This window comes from Girardinichthys multiradiatus, chromosome X, assembly GCF_021462225.1.
Source record: "Girardinichthys multiradiatus isolate DD_20200921_A chromosome X, DD_fGirMul_XY1, whole genome shotgun sequence".
NCBI lineage: Eukaryota > Metazoa > Chordata > Actinopteri > Cyprinodontiformes > Goodeidae > Girardinichthys > Girardinichthys multiradiatus.
In genome coordinates, this window is record NC_061817.1 from 10608597 (window position 1) to 10628925 (window position 20329).

The 20329-nt window shown below is 38.7% G+C and overlaps 1 protein-coding gene across 17 annotated transcripts in view; it reads right to left on the reverse strand.

Annotated features, from left to right (window-relative positions):
• Positions 1–5326: 5326 nt before the first annotated feature.
• The window catches only part of LOC124862616 (nuclear factor 1 X-type-like), a 204789-nt gene continuing 189786 nt past the window's right edge, over positions 5327–20329 (reverse strand). For all 17 annotated transcript variants that reach the window (XM_047356633.1, XM_047356635.1, XM_047356644.1 and 14 more), the window contains 2 exons: positions 14534–14625; positions 5327–9865 (listed from right to left, as the gene is read on the reverse strand). In XM_047356633.1, coding sequence (XP_047212589.1) covers positions 9851–9865; positions 14534–14625 — 107 coding nt within the window. In that variant the 3' untranslated portion in view covers positions 5327–9850. The remainder of the gene's footprint in view (positions 9866–14533; positions 14626–20329) is intronic.

The window sequence follows — 20329 nt, forward strand, 5'->3', positions numbered from 1 at the left end:
CGGAGCAGGCTGACTTCAACCCCTCGCAGCATCTGCCCTGTCACAAAGCATATAGAGTTGGGAGCAAGGCGCCTTAATCCCACCATGTCCTGGATTAATCTGTGTGGTTAGTCTTGAAGCGCCTGCTCCAGCTGTTGTCCACACCTTGTGAATCCCCCCCCCCTTACTCTTTAATGGGCCTTGCTTCATAATCCTCTCAAGGCTGTGGTTATCTAGCTGCCTGTGAACTTTTTTCTACCACAGTTTTAACCTTCCATTAATATGCTTCCATACAGCACTCTATTAAGAGCCAGCTTCTTTTGCAAAGAGCTTTTGTGACTTGCCCTTCTTGTAGAGTGTACCAATAAGTGTCTGCTGCAGAACTGTCCAATCAGCAGTCTTCCTCATAATTGTGTAGGCCATAACAGATCAAAATTTAAAATAAATTGTCATATATAATAATGTAAACTGAATTTCATTATCTGTAAACCATATTTACCCAAATTAACAGAAAATAAATTCTTGAAATACCTCACTGTGTGTAATAAAGTGATTAATAAGTTTCACTTTGAATTGAATCAAAGCTCTCTAGACCTCTAGTGGGAAGATCTGGCTCTTGTTTTGAATAATAATTCTTTGTTATGGGTAAAACATATTTTTCCTGGAACTTTCCTCTATGTGATCAAAAACCAACATGAAAGATGAACAGATCACACGTTTTAGGTTTCATTGAACTCAAAATACACTATATAGAGTCTGAAATAACATCGATGCCAGGTACTGGCATATAAGTAGGAAAATAAGAGCTCAGTAAATCCCAAATTTATTTTATGATAGCAAAAGATGAAACTGTATTTTCATCCAAAAACGGTTAAGATTTTAATTGCATCCTGACTATAGAAAGAACAGTTCAGGAAAATTGTTGGCCAAAAAACACAAATCAGAATTTTACATTTATTTTGTCAGGTTATCTGGAGAAAACTCAGATACCTTGATACCATGATACCTTCACCACCATGCCTCACTGTTGGGACATAAGCCAGGAGACCATTGGCATCTCCTTACGTGTCTGCAAATCTCCAGCTCCAGCAGATGATTTGGGTATTTGATCATCCTTATGAACAAAACTAATCATGCTGATTAATGACTTGATTCATGTGGTTTCAAACATTACTCTGATTTAAACTTTGCAGCCATGTGGCCATTTTACCACCTGTTGGACAGATCTCCAAAATCACAAACTGAACCGGATGCACATACAGAAATTCTGCATACCAACAGAGATCAATAGATGGAAAACAATTTACACATGATTTTGTTTCATAGCTCAAAACAAAAATTGCATTATCATTATTATTGCGCTTCAGTCCACACGTCAGTCTAGGCTCAACTGTGTCTTTAATGAAGGTAGGTATGCTGGCTGAACTCTGAAGTACCCAAGGAAGGAATTTGATATGACTGACTGTGACAGGTTTGCAAAATAAAAATCATTCACTGCCTGGTGCCTATCAGCAAGTATGCCAAACCCTTGTCTCATCTCAAACAACCAACAGTCATAAAAAGCAGCGGCACCTTCAGTTTCACCCCCTTAAACCACATTTGTCTTTTAGAACATTTAGTGAGGGGCATTAGCATTACAGCAAACATCTCCATTTGTAAACCTGAGTTATACTGCTATGTACTTTTTAGTGAGAAAACTCTCGTACTTGGCTCTTATTTTTCTTTTTAGGAAGTCTGCTGACAACACTGTGACTGGCCTGAACCAGGACAATGATAAGTCTGCATACAGACAGGAGGTGGATAGGCTGGTCCATTGGTGCAGCGAGAACCGCTTGGATTTGAACCCGCTCAGGACTGTTGAGAGGATGGTGGAGAATCCTCAATATTGTCTACTTCAGATCACCTCAAATCTCAGAATCTACCTTTTCCTCATCACACTGTCTGAAATAAGGCCCAGCAGAAATTGTATTTTCCACAGCAACTTAGGATCTACATCCTGCCTCAGGAGCTGCTGGTCATCTTCTACACCACCATCATTCAGTGTGTCTGATCGACCATCACCGTCTTGTTTGGTGCAGCCTTTCTTTTTAAATGTATCTCCTCCGAAGTTCTATATTTGTATTTAAATGTCTGAGAGGTGGTGAACTGACTCAGATTATTTTTAGTCATAAACTTTAATATCCTAAGTCTGAGACTTAAACTTTATGAAATGTCCACTTCTGAGAAATGTAGCTGTTTCAGCTTTACACTTGTTAATATATTCCTGAGTAAGATGAGACCTAGATTATCCAAACATTATGCTGTAATCCAGCAAGTTTAAACAAACTGAACCTTTTCTTTCCTCCACTGCTCCTTGTCTACTGTTACAAAAGACAGTAATAATGAGAGCCAGAAGACCAGGGGTACAGTCAAGAACATCCTTTTATTCAATCAGGTAAAGGCGTTGCTCTTTTCAAACTGCTTTTTATTATTATTATGGAAAAGAAACTGTAATTAACACATGCATTTCACCACGGGCTCTGGGAGGGGACCTTAGAGGACCGGATGCTGCTCTGTAGGAAGGATGGGGGGAAGGGAGGGACACTCTCGGATGGAACTGGTTAAGAAGTGAAAGGATAACCAGGCAGGTTGGAGGGCTCAGTCAAAACCCAGAGTCCTACATAATGTGTTGGAAACAAGCCGTATAAAATAATAAAGACAGAAACAGTGGACGATTAGGGCTGGTGCAGAGGCTGATTGTCCAGACACACTGCTTTAAAAGCACACACACACACATACGTACACATACACTGCTCTCTGCAAACTGTGGGTCTCTGAAATGGCTTCTCATTAATAGTAATGTTCCTGGTTTTATTACCTTCATTGTACAAAACAATATATCAAAAAGATATTGAGATATTGCATTTTTTGTGATAGCTCTGCTGGCTGAATTTACCAATAACTGAGTCCACACAGTGACCAGAGTGAGGTTTTGGAACCAGAACACTTCATGCCGATAAGTCAGAATATTGCAAAGCGAGGTGTAACCACTGTGCTAATGCGGCTAAATTTGTGCCTGTCAGTCTTTGACTACACCAGCTGCCATATTTTTCCTGAAGCATTTTTTTTTCCTCAGTTAAGGTACACCAAACTCTAACCTGTAGCTAAACATCTATATCCCAACCATCAGCAGACTCGCTGAAATAGCCTTGAGGTGAGAACACAGACGATAACGCTCCCAATGCTTTGCCTCTGGAGCTGCAGTCTTACCTGGGAATCAAACCCGAGTTGAGCGAGTTCCAGAAAACCAGTGGTATTTGCAAATTGTTGTGGTACTAAAGACAATCAACCTTTTCAAAACAGGTTTCAAATTAAATGGTGAGACTGGTAAACACTTGTCATATGGAAAGTGAGCTGCTCCTTCATTAGCGTTTGAAATCTTTGTTTGGTGAGTCTGAATTTCACTTGAAAAAGTTTCCAGAAGTCACTGTTTTTCCAACCAAAAGAGGCACAGAAAACAAATAATGATATAAAATGTTTGTTAGTGTGGACAGATCCTACTAACCTAACTGGTTTTAAGGTGCTAAAGGTCTTTTTTTCTTTCAGATATCTGTTCTCACGCACCCACTAGAAAGTTGATGAAGTGTAAAATTGGCCTCAGAGATGCACTAACAAAGACATGAAGAACCCATAAAAATCAAAACATTTTTTTTTAAATAACAGGGATCTATCTATGCGAACAGTCCTGCTGGTTATCACAAATGTGTTCTTATCCCTCCACCCTGATTGATTTGCCGGACAAATGACCCCCAAAAACTGCCCCTCCTGGTCCCCCCTCCATGTCCTCGGCCTAGCCCAGAGCCTGGTGGTGTAACTTGTTCACTTACATTAGCTGTTGAATGGAGAAGCTGGAGAAGATGGGTATGGTAATACAATGTGAAGCGTACAGACAAGGATAACATGTGAGCTAATTGCATTCTGCTCAGACAAAAACAAAAATCTTTGCGTATTCTTTTTTTAAACGTTTTTTTTTTTTACATTTTTCTTTTTTTTTTTAAACCCCGTTGTAGAGAGAATCGGGAGGAAAGCAAGGGGGAGGAGGAGGAGAGAGCGAAGGATACGCAGCTACAGACTACTCCAGTGTCCAAGATCAACAGACGACAAGATACAGAGGAAGAGAAGCAAGACGGAGATCTTTTTTTTGGACTTTTTTTTCTGATTTTCTAAAGTACTGAACAATAAAAAGAGCAACTAAATCACACCAATTTCCTTTAGTACTATGTATACTGCTTGAAAAAGCTTCAAGAAGAAGAAGAAGAGAAAGATATAGAAATATGAGGGAGGGGACTTATTTTCTTTTGAGATGGGCACTCAGGAATACAAGATGGAATCTGTGAACAAAAGGCACTTTTTAGGGACAACCTTTAAAGATGCTCTGAGTCTATAACACTACATCACCAAACAAATATTTATCATCATTTACAGCTGGTGGGTGTTCGGGGGGGATTTGGGGCTTTCGGGGGAACGGGGTTCTGTGTTGTTGCTGACTCAGATGACTACAACCCCTCTGACCAAAAAAATGGAGGCAACCCTCGAACTGAGTCGCCAACGAAAACATCCTGTCTGACATCATCATTTACAGCATGTTTATCTTTAGTCCCTGTTGTCACTCAGGAATCCAGACTTGTGCATCTCCCAGGATCTGGAAAGATCTTGTCTTTGTCCAACGTTTGGATCACTGGTAGGTAGGATAGAGTCCGCAGGAAACAAATTACAATTTTTACAAGAGGATGTGTTTTTCTTTTTCTTTCTGCTGTGTTGTAAAGGTTTGGGAGAGGAAAAATGCCTTTTGTTACAACAACCTTTTCGTACAGTGAACACCCCCTTCCCTCTCCCCGGTAAATACAAACAAAGAAATAGAGTAATGCATGTTTTCCTAAAAATTAGTTTTTATGATAACACTTAATTTTGTTTATTATTATTTATGTATAATAGAGACTGAATGTACTTTATCCTTAATGAAAGCACCAGTTTTCATAATAATATATATTTAATGAGCTGCAAAATTGTTCCTTTAACTCCCGCATTTTAAAAGACAAGTCAATAAAAATGAATTTGCTTTTTTTTTTTGAAAAAGTGATAAAAGGAAACAATAAGTAATCAAAAACTATGTCCCCCAAACTCCCCCCCCCAAACCCCCACCCCCCCATTTTTTTTTTTTATCTCACCGCCCTCGTATTTAGAGTCCCGGAGCACATGGACTTAAAAAACAAACGAACAAACAGAAAAAAACCTTAAGAGGGTTTCCCTCCTCTTTTTTTGCATGACACCCTCAAACAATCTCTAACAAACACAACTCCTCTACCAAGGCATTGCACATGGCTCAATCAACATACATCATTTAGTTTCAAGAACAATACTTCCCATCGAAACAATAAAGAAACAAATCTGTCCTTTGAATTTTTAATCCTTATCTACTTTAACCGATACTCTGTCTACGTCTGCACTGATGGGTTTGCGATGGATTTCCTTTCCTTTCAAACAGTTGTGGGCTTAGACACTGGTACTCGAGCTCCGATTAGCGTTTTCCAGATGCATCCTATGACTGTGCGATGTATGCCATGCTTCAAAAAATAACTAGACTGCCACAGAGCTTATCTTGCAAACAAAAAATGTATATATCTATAAATATATATAAAAGTGTATTATATATAAAGATGCTTGAGATTATCTAGTGAGCTGTCATTGTTTTTTTCTGTCCCCTCCTGACATAATTTGTTTTTTTAACCATTCACTATAGCTTATATGTGAGAAAAAACAACCTGAATTCATGTTTGCATAATGGGAATACAGAGGCACTTCCTTTGATTCGAAAAGAAATCAGCCTAACACCTTGTTCAGCCGAGCTAGTCCTCTCTACGAAGCTGATGAGATGGTTGCCAGTCAGTTGGCCAACTACAACTGGTTTCCCTGCAGCGAAGGAACACGGCCAGGCAGTCCAGTTATTTTGTGAGGTTTGGATGGGTGTTTGGACTCAACTTATGATAATGGGAGAATGTGTGCAGGTTTATCTGTGTAAAAGATGAGTGAAACCTTTAAGGCGTCCACAGATTGTCTACATGTAAGACTTTGAAAGTCGTGCACGGGGGGTGGGGGGTGGTTAATACTGAGTGGTTGCCATGAGTCTGAAATGTTTAAAAACGTGTCAGTTGATCTGACACACTAAGTTTTCAATCTTGCCATGCTTTCAAAAAAAGAGACGTATACGATTGGCTGGCATGATTGTATCAGTGCAGTCATTTGTTCTATAAGGGCTCTTCCATTTACAATGGCTAGGGGGGAGTGCTGGTGTGTGTGTGTGAATGTGCTGGGGTGTAACTGTGACAACTGGTAACTTTTACTCTGTCTAGGCGTTGACAGAATCTTGACCTCGCAGGCCTCCCTTAAAGAAACAGCCAGAAACGTGACATTCATTTTGCTCCGCAGTGTGGCCTCCTTAGCTCTTGGAGCAGCAGCCCGTCTGGGAGTGTAAACAACAGGACAAACTTACAAGAAGCAGAGAAGAGGAGCTACGCTCTCTCCTCATGGTTCATTTAGACCTAGTTGGTTCAGCTTGTCTGTCTCCAGAAATAAATCCTGTGATTGTCGAAACACCACTTGTTTTTCTACAGAAAAGGGCCTTCTGGTAGTAGAATAATTAAACCATGTTAATAAAACAATTATATTTGGGATAATATGCTGCTTTGATTGCTGGATGAGGAAACTGACAACATGAACAGGAAACTACAGCTAGCAGCTAGTAGATAGATATTTAAGTGTGTCCCTTTCACCTTAGAAGTTGCATCACAAAATGAACTCAAATCCAAATTCAAGAATATTTCTGGATTTTTATTGTGGGATCCTGTTTTGGCATCTTTCCTTTAGCATAAATTCAGATTCGTTGTCCCAGAGGCTCAAGGTAATAACTAGTCTGAGAGGAAACAGGACCAAATTGAACTTCTTTCTTAAAACAACTCCTATCTCGGAAATGTCTCAGTGGTTTATGCAAACAGTATTTTATGAACCTTTTAAGCATCAGCACTTTTGCATTGGGTGATTATTTTAACAGAATCTGATGTTTATTTACCTGTGAAGCAGAGGTAGGAGGCAGTCCGCGACCAGTGATCATCCTGTGTTTAATACCTACTGAGAACAGAAGCTTTTCTAGTCAGAGTAACTACCTGACAGGAAAGGCAGTGTAAGAATCACAGTAAAACACAGTTCACTTAAACCACAATAATTACTTTTTAGAATCTTATATCAGTAAAGTCATTCTGACTGGAATCCTTTCACATGTTCTGTTCTCAATATCCGATTCACTCAGGAAGGTTTTTGGTGGCGCACCGCCTCCTGCCTCCCTTTCCTGAGTAAAACACAGCTTGCATCCACCTGATGCAATCGTGGCAATGGTTTAAAGGTTCAATAAAAAGTGCGTGAATTAACCGTTTATGATGTTTTTGAGATTGGAGTTTTTTTTTAAGAAAGTAGAAGTTTGCTTTGGTCCTGGCCCCTTTAAAATTATAAAATAAATGACATGTTAAAATTATAAAGGCATTAGCAGAGAATAAGTTAAGCCTATTTCTGGAATGTTTTTAAGTAGGATTTGCATAAAATTTCTAAAACAAAATGACACTAATGTTTTAAGGGTTTTTACTTCATGTTGTTGCTTCCTCATTTTAAGATGGTTACTTATATTTCTTTATTTTCCATAAATATTGCACTTCTTGTTAAGGTTAAACATTTTGGTAAAATATCCAAATAAAATCCATTTTGATTTATAAATTTTCACAATTAAACAGTTTTATGATTTATATTTAGAAAACTTGTTTAAGACTAGCTTCAGTCTCTGGGGCTAACTTATCTGGATTTATACTACATGAAGATGCAAAGAAAGTTATCGATTCCAGGTAAGATATTAACTGCTTATAAGCTTTGAACAAAACCTCACTTCAAAATTCCTGAACTAGCCTTTATTGGTGTTGTAAATGTTAAATAGCCACTCTGAGGCTGATTACGGTTTATCACTGCAACAATCACTGTATTTGAAATGATTGTCAGCCATGTTGGATTTTGAGATTGGGGTGGGTGAAGACCCAAGTAAATGCTAAGTGAATTACGGTAAATTGCAATAACACCTGTAGACTCTAGGTGCTTGTTCCAAACGACCTGAGCTTTCTACAGACATTAATCAGTCAAGTTCTGACAAATAATAGGTCAAACATCTTTACTGTTCCATTACCTTTATCTCAAGCAAGTGATTGTCATCATTTTCCAGATATTAAAACAAATTAAATCAAAACCAAAGCCTCATGTTCTTATTCAATCTAGCTTCAAACTCATTCTTCATTTCCATCATCTTGTCCAATATAGTCACCTGGCTGCAGAAATCTCATGATAAAAACGGCTAAATGCTCATTAATTTAAAGTGACAATGGAGGAGTTGAATGTGTCTCTGATATACAGTTTTTGTTCCTGATCCTGTAAAATCATCTCATGCTAAACGTGTGTGGCACCTCGACTTGTTTGGATGAAACCCTTTTGAAGAATAACTAAGACATGATTCAGTTTAACTCCTATCTAACTAGCTGCTCACTGTAGCTTCCCGTGGGTTTAATACCAATCTCCACATCTAAAACAACAGGTGGGCATATTTCCCCAAGTTTTTACAAGCACTATTTTCTCCAGGTTAGCCAGCCGCTCCGTGTTCTTCACCCCAACATATAATTTATCCTTCTTTAACTTTAAGGTGCTGCCATTCAAATACAAAAACAATTAGAAAATAGTACATATCCAAAAAGGAGTCAATTGAAATAAGAAAACACACGAGGGAAAATTAGTCAGCATTCATCTACATTACAAAAATGGCAAACGGGGAACTCATAGCTGCTGCCAATAGCAGTATAATTACTCGGTGTCTGGTACACTGATTGCATCTTGTGGGGAGGGAGTTTACTGAGCTTATTGGGTAAAAAACGGAAAGCTTTTACATATACATATAGAAATATTATGAGTTGAAAGGTGAGAAACCCTGGAGTCGTGGCACACAGACTGAGAACTTTGTGAGCAAGGGGAGATCGATGATTGGCTGAACTGACCCGTGACAGGTCGAGGACATTTGAAGGCTTCTTGTACCTTGTGGTTTGTTTCCTTTCGTAAAACATAATCATAGGCGAGTGTGGTTTACCTGCCACGCCTTGTAGGTAAATAGTGCACATGGTTAGTGTTAACTGATTCAGCTTGTAGTGCAACTTTAAATCAAGATATGGTTTGGCATGGTCGCTTGCTTATTGGTGGCAGGGTGAGAGGAGCCAATTGGATTTCGTTATGGGCGATGATGACATCACAGGAGCATGGACTGCTGTCCTCACTGGACATACATCGTCTGATTGGGTTTTGGGATCATGGTGGGTTAGGTTGTTGTAGCTTGAATTTGTAATTGCTGGACAGTTGATTTTTTTTTTTTTAGCCATATGTTCACAATGCGTTCTTACAAAGCAGGAGAAGCTGACCGCTCCCACATCCTTTTCTTGCTCCTGCATCGCTGCTGTGCTTTGATGGCGTGAGGAGGCCTGCTGCCCGCCTTACTTCCATCCATTCGTCCTTCTCTCTTCACCCAAATCAGGTTCTCCCGCTGACTGTGTGAATATTTCCAGGGTTCCACTAGAAGCATCATGTGACTGTAATTTCCTGCGTCGCTTGGTTATATTTCATATCAGATGAGATGTACTGTCAGGGCTGGTCGGCGGGTTGGTAAGACAATTATTGTCATCCTTCAGGTTGTTTCTCTGTTCTTTTTTTCTTATTCTGAATAGTAAAGAAAGATTTCTATTTGCTGGTTTGTGCACAGATCTTGTCAGAGGAACCAAGACTGGAAGAGAAAAACAGAAGAAGAAAAACAAGATAGGGTTATTTTTGTCTCAAATGATTGTGCGCATGTGCGAAACTCAAGCAAGTTGAAACACCAAACAGCACCTTAGAGTAGAGTATGGATCCACAGACTCTAGTGGTATACATACGTCACATTGGGTATGTGGTAGTTTGAGTCCTACAAGTCACAAATAGTCTGTAAGGGGAAACTGGCTGGTGATGGTAGTCTTGCAGCTTTAAGCTGATCATAGACTCAAAAATCCAATCTTTTTCTCAGTTAGTAAACACATCATACTAAAAGCTACTTGGTTACAGTAAAAGCAACACTCTTTAGTGTGGATGTTGTAACTCAGGAAAGGAGACTTGAAGTTTATAATTTTCAGTGTCAGTGAGTTGTTCAAACATGAAGTCAGAGAAGCAAGATGGAAAAAAAGGTATTTAAAGGAAAACCCAATGTTCTTCGACATGTTGAAACAGGCTCATCATTTATTTAGGCTGTGATCGAGAGTGAGACTTTAAGCAGATAACACGAAGCTTAAACAGAGTACAATAAAGATTCTCAAATTCTTCATTTTCAGCTTGCCACACCTGTCTGTCACCTGACATTTGGGATTTGGATGGTGGCAGCTTTTTGGAAATTTCAGAGTTAGGGTAAAGATGTACATTCTCTATGGAATTTACACAGAGACAAATGTTTCATTTTGTAATCATTTTGTCTTTGTTTTAAATAAAACAGTTTGGTAAGACTCCATTCTTACACACATGGAATAATGTTGCCCCTAGTCCTAATATAAACAGATGGATCTCGGCATGACAAAAAAAATAATAATTTGAATAATGTCATTTTATAATAAGTTCTTAAAGAGAAATCAGAATGAGCTAAAATTTGCCTCGACGGGTCAAAGTTTTATGAAAAATGGGGATCAGAAATCAGGCACAAAAATTCTGAGCGCATTTTTATTTTACTTTGAAGATTTTAAATGCAATGTCCAGTAGAGTTTAAGGAAAGTTCTGATGAATATGAATATGGAAATCACAAATCCTTAAACAAAATGTGTGAAAAAAATGTATATGTAATGTTAAGTTTTCTATATTGTTAAACGGATAGCATGAATTGTTTTGATGGGATTTTTCCATGACACAATTATCAATTGCTCCCTTATCTGTAGTGGAAAGGGCTCCTAGTAAGTTCACCCTATGCCAGTTTGTAGCCTATTCTGTGCCACACCCACTTCCATCCCACCCATTCCTTTTCTAATTCCATACTCATAAACAAGCCATTTCATAGTCTTGTACAACTCCATATCACTTTAGTTTTCTTTGTAGCTCAGGACTTTCATGAATTATCGAGATAAACTGTCTAAAAGATCCTCAAATCCGACATAACTTAATCCGCAGCGGTCTTGCATCTGTGACAGCTTGTGGCAAAACCCAAAAGTTTACTTCACTCTTGGCAGGGTTTTAGAGCCGACTGATGAGTTGCAACCCTGCGGGCGGACGGCTGCAGCCCACAACCTACGGACATCTAATTTAGTGTAGATGTTGTTTGGCAAAGGAAACCTGTGACAGCCTCTTGCTTAAGTGTGGGCATTTATGATCTTCTAATTTACCAACAAGTATGAATATTTGCAATATGCGATGAGTTTCAGCATGATTAGCTGTTGCAAAAAAAAAAAAAAAAAAAGACAGTGTGAAGAAAGAAAAATAAAGTTAAACTTCCAACTCTAACATAAAACAATTAAACAGTAAAAAAAAAATGCTTTTTTTTTTACTGTAGAATTGACCAAAACTGACACACTGATTTATTTGACTGGTTTCATTTCAGTCCAGTAATACTCATTTCTCCATAAACCATAAAAGAACAAACAACTATAGTGTTACACTCTGAAAAGAGGAAATGGCAACAAGGCAACCACCACAACAGTTCCGATCCTGTAAGCTTATCCAGCTCTTTTCAGTGGATCAGGACTCTCCCAGTTACTTTGCAACACTATACCACTTTTTTTTTCCTTTTGTCAGTTTACAACCACAAACCTCAATGTATTTCAATGGGATTTCATGTGACAGACCAACACAAAGTAGCATACGACACATGGTTTGAAGAAAAGCATCCCCACAGCAGGATGCTGCCACCTAATTTCCCTGTTGTAATGGTGCATTCAAGGTGATGTTCGGTGTTGCACTTTGCATATAGATCAAAAAGTTACATTTAGTTCTCATCTGACCAGAGCAGCTTCTTTTACATGTGTGCTATGTTCCTAACATGGCTTGTGACTAACTTCAAACAGGACCTCTTACATCTTTCTTCAAACAATGGCTTTCTTTCTGCTCCTCTTCCAGAAAGGCCAGACGTATGAAGGCCACAATTTATAGTGAGGTTAACAAATTCTCCCACCTGAGCTGTTGACCTATCCAGCTCCTCCAAAGTTACCACAGACCTTTTGGCTGATTCTCTGCTCAGGATTCTCCTTGCATGGCCTATCTGTCTAGGTGGCCAGCCATATTTTAATAGATTTGCAGTTGTGCCATACTCTTAGATCAGTGATCTGCTTGATGTTCAAAAGTTGGGATTTTGTCTTATAACCCTAAACTTGCTTTAAACGTCTCCACAACTTTATCTCTTACCTGTCTTTGTGTCCCTTGGTCTTCACGATGCTGTTTGTTCCATAATGTTCTTTAGGAGGCCTTCAAAGAACAACTAGATTTATACTGACATATACTGACAGTTTTTACTGAATTTTATTGAGGGGCATCAGAGTAAAGAAATGGGTGCACACTTTTTTTAGATTTTTATTTGTAAAGATGTTGAAAACCACATATCATTTTATTCCAGTTCACATTTATGTGCTACTTTGTGCTCGTTTATCTCATAAAATCCCAATGAAATACACTGAATTTTGCAGTTATAATGTGAATATATCTAAAGAGGTTTAAGGGGTCTGGATTCTTTTGTAAGGCACCATTCTGTTCCTTAATGGGAACAGAAGATTAAATTTCAGGATAGGAGTACAGTTCATAATGTTGCTGAGCAGTAAGTGGCTTACTATGAGCAAGCCACTCATACCATCTTCATGTCGGGTGTCTCCTGCTCAGCATGAGCAGGGAGCAGAATTGGGTCACTGCTGCTGAAGTTGGCTGCCCTGGTTGGCCTGCAGGATCTGGCACTGAGGGCTCAAGTGCCAACATTCTAGAAATCAAGCCTTGGAAACAACTCCACTCCAAGAAAACAGCTTTTTGTTTAGTTTGACTCTAACAGGTCGCATGAATACCCCCCCTCCACCTCCACCCCCCACCCTGCCTCCTGCCCTTCTCAGCTACCACAGTCCCCTGGGCACCATCCTAGCAGGCCCAAGGGATTGTAACTTCTCCTTTCTTAGTTACTCTCCTTTCCACTCATCTATCTGTTGTAAGCTTTCCCACTAAATCCTTGGCAGCTGACAGTGACCACTCTCTTTTCTTTCCTAGACCCCTCTTGAGCAAGCCCGTCTCAAATTCAAGATCAACTGGCTATGACATAATGTCTGGTTGCCCGGGGTAACGAGACGTCCAGGACGTGACTTTGATATGGGCTGAAACTCTCGTTCTTTTGTTCTCTCGATTACCCAACATTTGCCTGCACTGTGGGATCTAGTTTCCTTTCTCTGCTGCTTGTAAAGCAGCACATTTGCCACTAGAGGGCACAAGAAGACCACTGCTGGCAGTTAAAGCTGTTGCAGCGTGACCTCTGGTCACCACGTAGACACTTTTGTCCAAACCTTTCTGCTGTTTTGTGGAGATGTGAGTTTTGATTCCACATTGAAAAGGAAAGTTAACCACCCCTGAGTGCAAAATGTTTCAGCTTTCTGTGTAAAAACAAGCCTGCATCAAATGTCTTGTAGGTGTCTGTATCTTAGGATGTGCAGTGAATTTAAATAACAATTGGATAAAAAAAAACAACAAGCAAATGAGTCAAAATGGGAGTAAGATGAGATCAAGAAACCAGGGAAGCTGAAAGGAGCAGAAATGGAAAGCAAGACAAAGTGAGAGAATGAAGGGCAGATAAATAAGGGAGGGGATTCTGAGATGGTTTCCATGTGTCGAGGTGCGGGGCTGAGCTGGCTCCAGGCGGGTGTGGTTAGACACTAATGAGAAAAGTACTGGTGGTAATGGTGGAGGCACATGGACGAGGCGCAGAGTAGTGGAGGGAGGAAGTGAGGAAGGTGAAAGAGGGGAAAAGTAAAAGAGGCAAATTAAATATGATTGAGCGAGGCAAGCAGAGTTTGAAAAATGAAGTAGGTGAGGTGGAAAAGCAGGGGATTGGGTGGAGCAGAGAAAGGAAAGGTAGCATAAAAGAAAGGCAGTGAGGGGAAAAGGGCCGTCTGCCTTGGGGCAGGCAGCATTCATGCCAAATAACCAGTTGAGCACATATGGTAAACCACACATGTACAGTAAAATACAGAAGTACAAATGCACACTCTGATGGTGCGCTGTGGGTTGGTGTAACTGGAGAGGTGGAGGAAACCCTGCAGCAGGTTTCATGGAGTGAGGCAGTTAGGAACTTTGGCTCACATCCACACAGTTAATAAGTTTCCCGGGTTTCACCAGTAATTACAGTCAAGGCAGATGAGATTCCTCCTATTTTATTTTATAAGGAGACTCAGGCTGGGAGTATAGATCCTTGAACTCTTACCTGTGTCTGCTGCGGGATGTTCAGAAAGTTGTTGTCCCGTGATCCGATGCCGACAAACCTGTTGGGAGCTGTGGCGCCTGGCGTGGAGTATGCTACGGAAACAGAGCACACACAATGCTAGACATAAGTGACCATCCAATACCTAGCTCTGCAACGTCAAGTTCAATTCAATACAAGTTGGGATTATTTATATGGAGCCAAGTAACAGCAGATGTTATCACCAGGCACTGTACAAACAGGTCAGAATCATAGTATGCGGTTATATAGGATCCAGCTGAAATTCTGCTCAACTCAGTTCAGTCTAATCACATTCAGACACAACTACATACAGTCATTATAATACAATATAATAAAAGTTGATAATGTAATGCCAAACAACAGCTGACTGCATTAAGTCAGGGACTAAAGCAACTTTTTACTCTTTATTAGCTGAATTGGTTCACTTCAAAGTTTTTCAGTCCAAAGTGAAGACTATTTTCTGTTGAACTACCAGGATCATCAGAAGAATTTTAATTGACAACACCTAAGGGGCCAAATAAATCATGATTTTACATAAAGAAATCCCTCACTTTGGGTGTATAGCTACATATAACAATGAATGCATAGACAATTAGCTTGTTTTAGAACAACAGAAGAGGGATGAAGTTCTATATGTTTTGTTTTTTAATTGGACCTAAATTTCAAGTTCAGTCACCACAGTGTACTTAAATAAAGCTCCTGAAACTCTGTTATGACTTTTGGTTTTGGTGTGCTTCCTGTCCATCCCCAAACTTTCTAGACCCAAATTTCAAATGTTTACAACTGGGTTTTCAGTAAAATTTTATTACATTCGTCAAGGATGTTATGTTTTGGTTGGTTTGGCGATCCGGACATCTGTCTGTTTATGCAAGTTATGAACGGTTTTGGATGCAATTTTCACAAAAGGTGCGTATTAGGACAAGGAACAGATGATTAGATTTTGTTGGTGATGCAGAGCACCATCTGGATCCAGGATTCTTTATCATTGCCAGACCATGGTGCGACAACTTAGAATTCCCACATGGTTCCTCAACCTGTCAGCAGCTGACATGCAGTGGCCTTGGCAGAGGTCTGCGCTCTCTGAGTGCTTTTCTAGTTAACGTTTAAAAACAGAAGTTTATTTTAAATCTAAAGCTGATATTTTTACAGTAGGTGGACATTAAGTATGTTAAATAAAAATAGCTGTGAACTGTTTTAACATGGCTCCATTACCTACTTTAAGTATTGGTTTTAGAGGTTTTATGTTGTGGAAAACTGAGATTTGGATATGTGTGTTTCTTCTGCCCAAATGTGTTATTTTGTAAAGATGTGATTTATTTTTACTATATTTATTGTTAATATATATAATTTTATGTTTCTGTCCCATTACATTTTCACAAATTAAGTTACATTAAACAATACTACTTAAGTACTCAGTACCTAAGTAGCATTTTTCCCGAATAGTTTTTTACTTTTACTGGAGTAATTTATTCAATGACTACTGTTTGCTTCTACTTGAGTAAACATATCTTAAAGTAATGCAACTCTTACTTGAGTACAATTTTTAGCTACTCTACCCACCTCTGGTTCACACACAAACAAAAAACTGGAGGATGAAAAGGATCTTGTCTGACTTTGTATAAAATCAGGGTAAAAAATGATCTGGTTGTCTGAGGTATTTATTTTAGAAATTCATATTTTTATTTCTCTAAAGGTGCTTGGGTTTAGCATTGCATAGCCTAATTCTTTTGCACCTAAGTAACAAACACCACTTTTTGATGTAATCATTTCAGGCAAGAGTGTCATGATTTCTGAGAACTGACTGAGCTTCAGATGGACTGTTGAAGCCTAAGTATTCTAAAACTGACAGTATCAGTAGTAATAGGGGGTAACAGTACTGGTTTTATGGAAAGGCATACAATGAGTCTCTGCCTGTAGTAGGGTGACCAGACGTCCCCGGGGCCAGTCCCCATTTTAGACGACCTGTGCCCGGAAATGTCCCCGATTTTAGCGTTTTGTGAAAGAGAATAAAAAATGTTGCATGTAGACTGTTATTAGTTGGGGGTAGAAAGCACAATTGAGCATGTTGCGCACTACTGTTACGGTAGCTGGTGGTGCTGCTGTTAATGTTACAGACAGAGCAGAAGAAGAGCTGAGCGCGCTGCCTTGAATTGGGCTGATCCTTGCCATCATGAAGGTGTGGTTCACAGTAGGAAACATTACTAGTGTTGTCAACATTCACTGTGTCCAGGTAAGAAATATAAGGCTGGGATGTATTTAAGTGCTGTCTGAATTAGGGAACTGGAGTGCTACAGTGCCGAAAAAGGTTTGTCCAAAGATGTTTTACAATCGAGTGGTGACCTTTAGTTTATATTTTCAGAGCTAGTTATTAGTTGTTTTGTTAATTTATTGTTGTGATATGTGAACATAGACTTTCAGACAGAGGGCTGTTTGACTACCCAGTTTGGACATATGAAAGTTCCCCACAAAAAATAAAGTAGTCAGTAACAGGGAAAGTGAAGGAGGCAAGAACTGCATGAACTGAGAATGATGAGGAGGGACACCTGATTAAATGTGCATTTCCTCTGTTGTATGACCTTGTAGCTCCAAATGAAAATAGTTGTTGTTTTTTGCTAAATATAGCCATTTTGGCATTTCATCACATGATGAAACTAGTCAAATAATAAAAACAAATGTTAATATTTATAAGATTTTATTAGGATTAACCTAGTTTGTCATCTAAAAATAAGCAACTTCTAAAGGGTATCTGAAACAAATATCTTATTTTATTAGTAAAATTTAAATTTTTCAGTATGTTATATGCTCTAATGTTTTTGGAGAGGATTGTGATTATGTCTCTGTTTTAGAATTGTACAAGACCAATAGAAGAGGAGAGAGGAGGAAAATAGACTGATAGAAAGAAGAGCAAAGCAGAAAGAAGAGGGAAAGAAAGAGTGTTAGACAGAAAAGAAGAAGAGGAAAGAAGACAGACATTCCTACCATTACTTTAATCATTTTATTACTTTTAGGAAATGCTAACACAAGGTTGGATAAACACTTTCCTGCTATCACACTTGATTTTTATTGTTTAATTATGAATAAAAACAACAACAAAAATGAAACTGTCAGGATCTGCCATTTTGGGTTTTGCGTTTGTTTAGTTTCTCAGTTAGTGTTTCTGTGCTTGTTTACTGTTAGGTTATTTGTTCTTGTTGCATTCATCTAGTTTATTAGTTCCCCTTTTCCCTTTGGCCTAAGACCCCTTTTTTGTTATTATTTACCCAGTAGCTACTGGGTAAATAATAACTATTACTAGAAGAATGCAACAAGAACAAATAACCTAACAGTAAACAAGCACAGAAACACTAACTGAGAAACTAAACAAACACAAAACCCAAAATGGCAGATCCTGTATGTTTTCATTATATCTTGATAACATTTAATTCTTTTAATATCTGAGCTGGAAATGTCTCTGAATTTGATTTCAGAAATCTGATCACCTTAGCCTGTAGGGATGCTGCTTTCTTGAAAAGTCTTAAAAGAAGACTTTTCTAATGTGTGTATGCTATAAAGCTAATGCTAGGACCTTATAAACATAGCTTCAAATAAAAAGTACAAAAACTACAAAGTTGGTTCAAAGTTTAAAAAATACATCTACCAGCAGCAGTAACTCCTCAATTTATGGTTCTTTTCTTTTGATTTGGCACCGTAGCTGCATGCTACTATTACCTTTGATATGGAAGGTAAAAATTGCATAAATGTGGATGTTTTCTGGTCATATTAAAAGGCTTGTAAGACAAGTGTACATCTCCTATGTTGCCTTGATGTTGAGCTTCACAGGACAGTTTAAACTAAACCTTCTGATTTTCCAGCCATTAGCACTTATAGTAGCTCAACGAGCCTCATTGAGACCTCGGTACACAAAATAACAAACATGGCTGTTTGTAGTGTTCATTTTACACAAGCACCATGTATCCTGAGAAATGACAGTATTTCAGATGTAACGCTGAAGCCAGTAAAATTAATAGCAGATGATGTGAAGACATAAAGAGTGTCCCCGTTGGCTGTCAGGACATGTATGCCTGTGGGAAGAGAGACCTAACTGATACTGCTAAAGTTTTCTTTTTCATTAATTCAGATGGTAATCTTTTATTAATCTTTTTATTTACCCTTTTCTTGCTCTGATGACTCTGGCACCATAAAATGCAGAATTGCCTTATTACATAGTGTGTGATACAACTAACAACCCACCAGTTAATCCTTTTGTAGAAAAATCTGTGGTCCATTTAGTACTCCGGTCATAAAATGTCATCTCTGCTTTAGTTTCTTTAAACTCTGATACACCATGGCAAACTTTACAGCACTGTGGACACGGCGTTAGCAGTCATTAGCTAGCATCTGGAAGTCATCAGCAAATTGCACAGTTCTCCACTTATTTTCCTCACACCACAAATTTATTTCACTCTGACGAACACTATTTCTCTGAATTCTTGGCCCCCTTTTGTTTTCTCTGACACTTCTTAGAATAACTTTAAAGCTGTGGTCTTCTGTGTGCTCATGCATTTACCTTTCTGATGTCTGTAACAAAAAAAATCACACATGGAGACAAACCTGTCCCAGTTTTTCCTGGTCTCAGTAGTACTATAACATTTCCAGCCTATGTTTTTAAGGTGGACAAATGACTGATAAACTTTCTCTACCTAATGAAGATCAGTATTGTCCCACCCAAAATATTATTCTTGTTAAATGTTGTTACACTAGAATTTTAGGGCATCCCAATATTTGGACAAACAATTATGAAAACGTTGACAACATGATCAAACAGTTTTTTTAAACAGCAGTTAAACAAATATTCCAACTACTGCCAAAAATACAACATTAATTGAATCATAAAATAGTTTTCTATTACATTTTTTAACTGTTATTTTGACACAAACACCTGTGCAAAAATATAAACACACACCAAATATAGTAGTATTTTTCATGCACTAATTTTATAGATTATTACTTTTTAGCGTTCTGCTCTAAAGATTCAAATAAGTACAACATGCTGACATTAGTAGGTTAACCCCTTAATGTCGGAATTTGATTGCAATTATATAGAAATATTCCATATTTCTGTTTTTGCTGTTAATCACAGGGTAAATTAATTAGAGAAGGTAAAGTACAATTTATTCAGTAGTTAGTGTGCAAATTAGCTAAATTAGGCATAACTGGGCAAAACTCTAACTGATAAAAGTAAGTGCTTGCATACAAACATTGATATGCGTATGATATATATAAACTTGCATTAGTGGGATACATAGGTGGATTAAAACAGGAAGAGGTTTGTGAAGAATTTGCAGGAAGGGGTTAACCAGTCAGGCTTTCTGCTCAGGTCTGCAGCAGGTTGATCAGCATATGCATGTCTAGCAGTCTTACAACTGTAGTTTCAAAATGTGTTACGCTATTACCAGTAATGAGTGTCACCTCTTTAGCTTCCACACCATGACTGTCTGTGTTTTTTGGGCTCTGAAGTATTTCCAAGCCCTTAAATTTCGCTTTTTGTAAACAACAACGTTTCAGCCAGCTGATGGTTGTTTTAGCCAGTTGACGGTTTGTGGGCAGCAACATTTTGGAAAGGTGCAGCACATGAAGGTGGGAGATGTATCAGCTGCCAAGAGACCCAACGTGGATCAGAACCAAGCCTCGCTGAAAAAGAAGAGGAAGTCTCTCTATGCTCTATGCAGCTGCAGAGGTTACTCCGGCATTTTTACTAGGATCTTTTAAAAACCGCTGTAAACTGTAGGATATGATGGG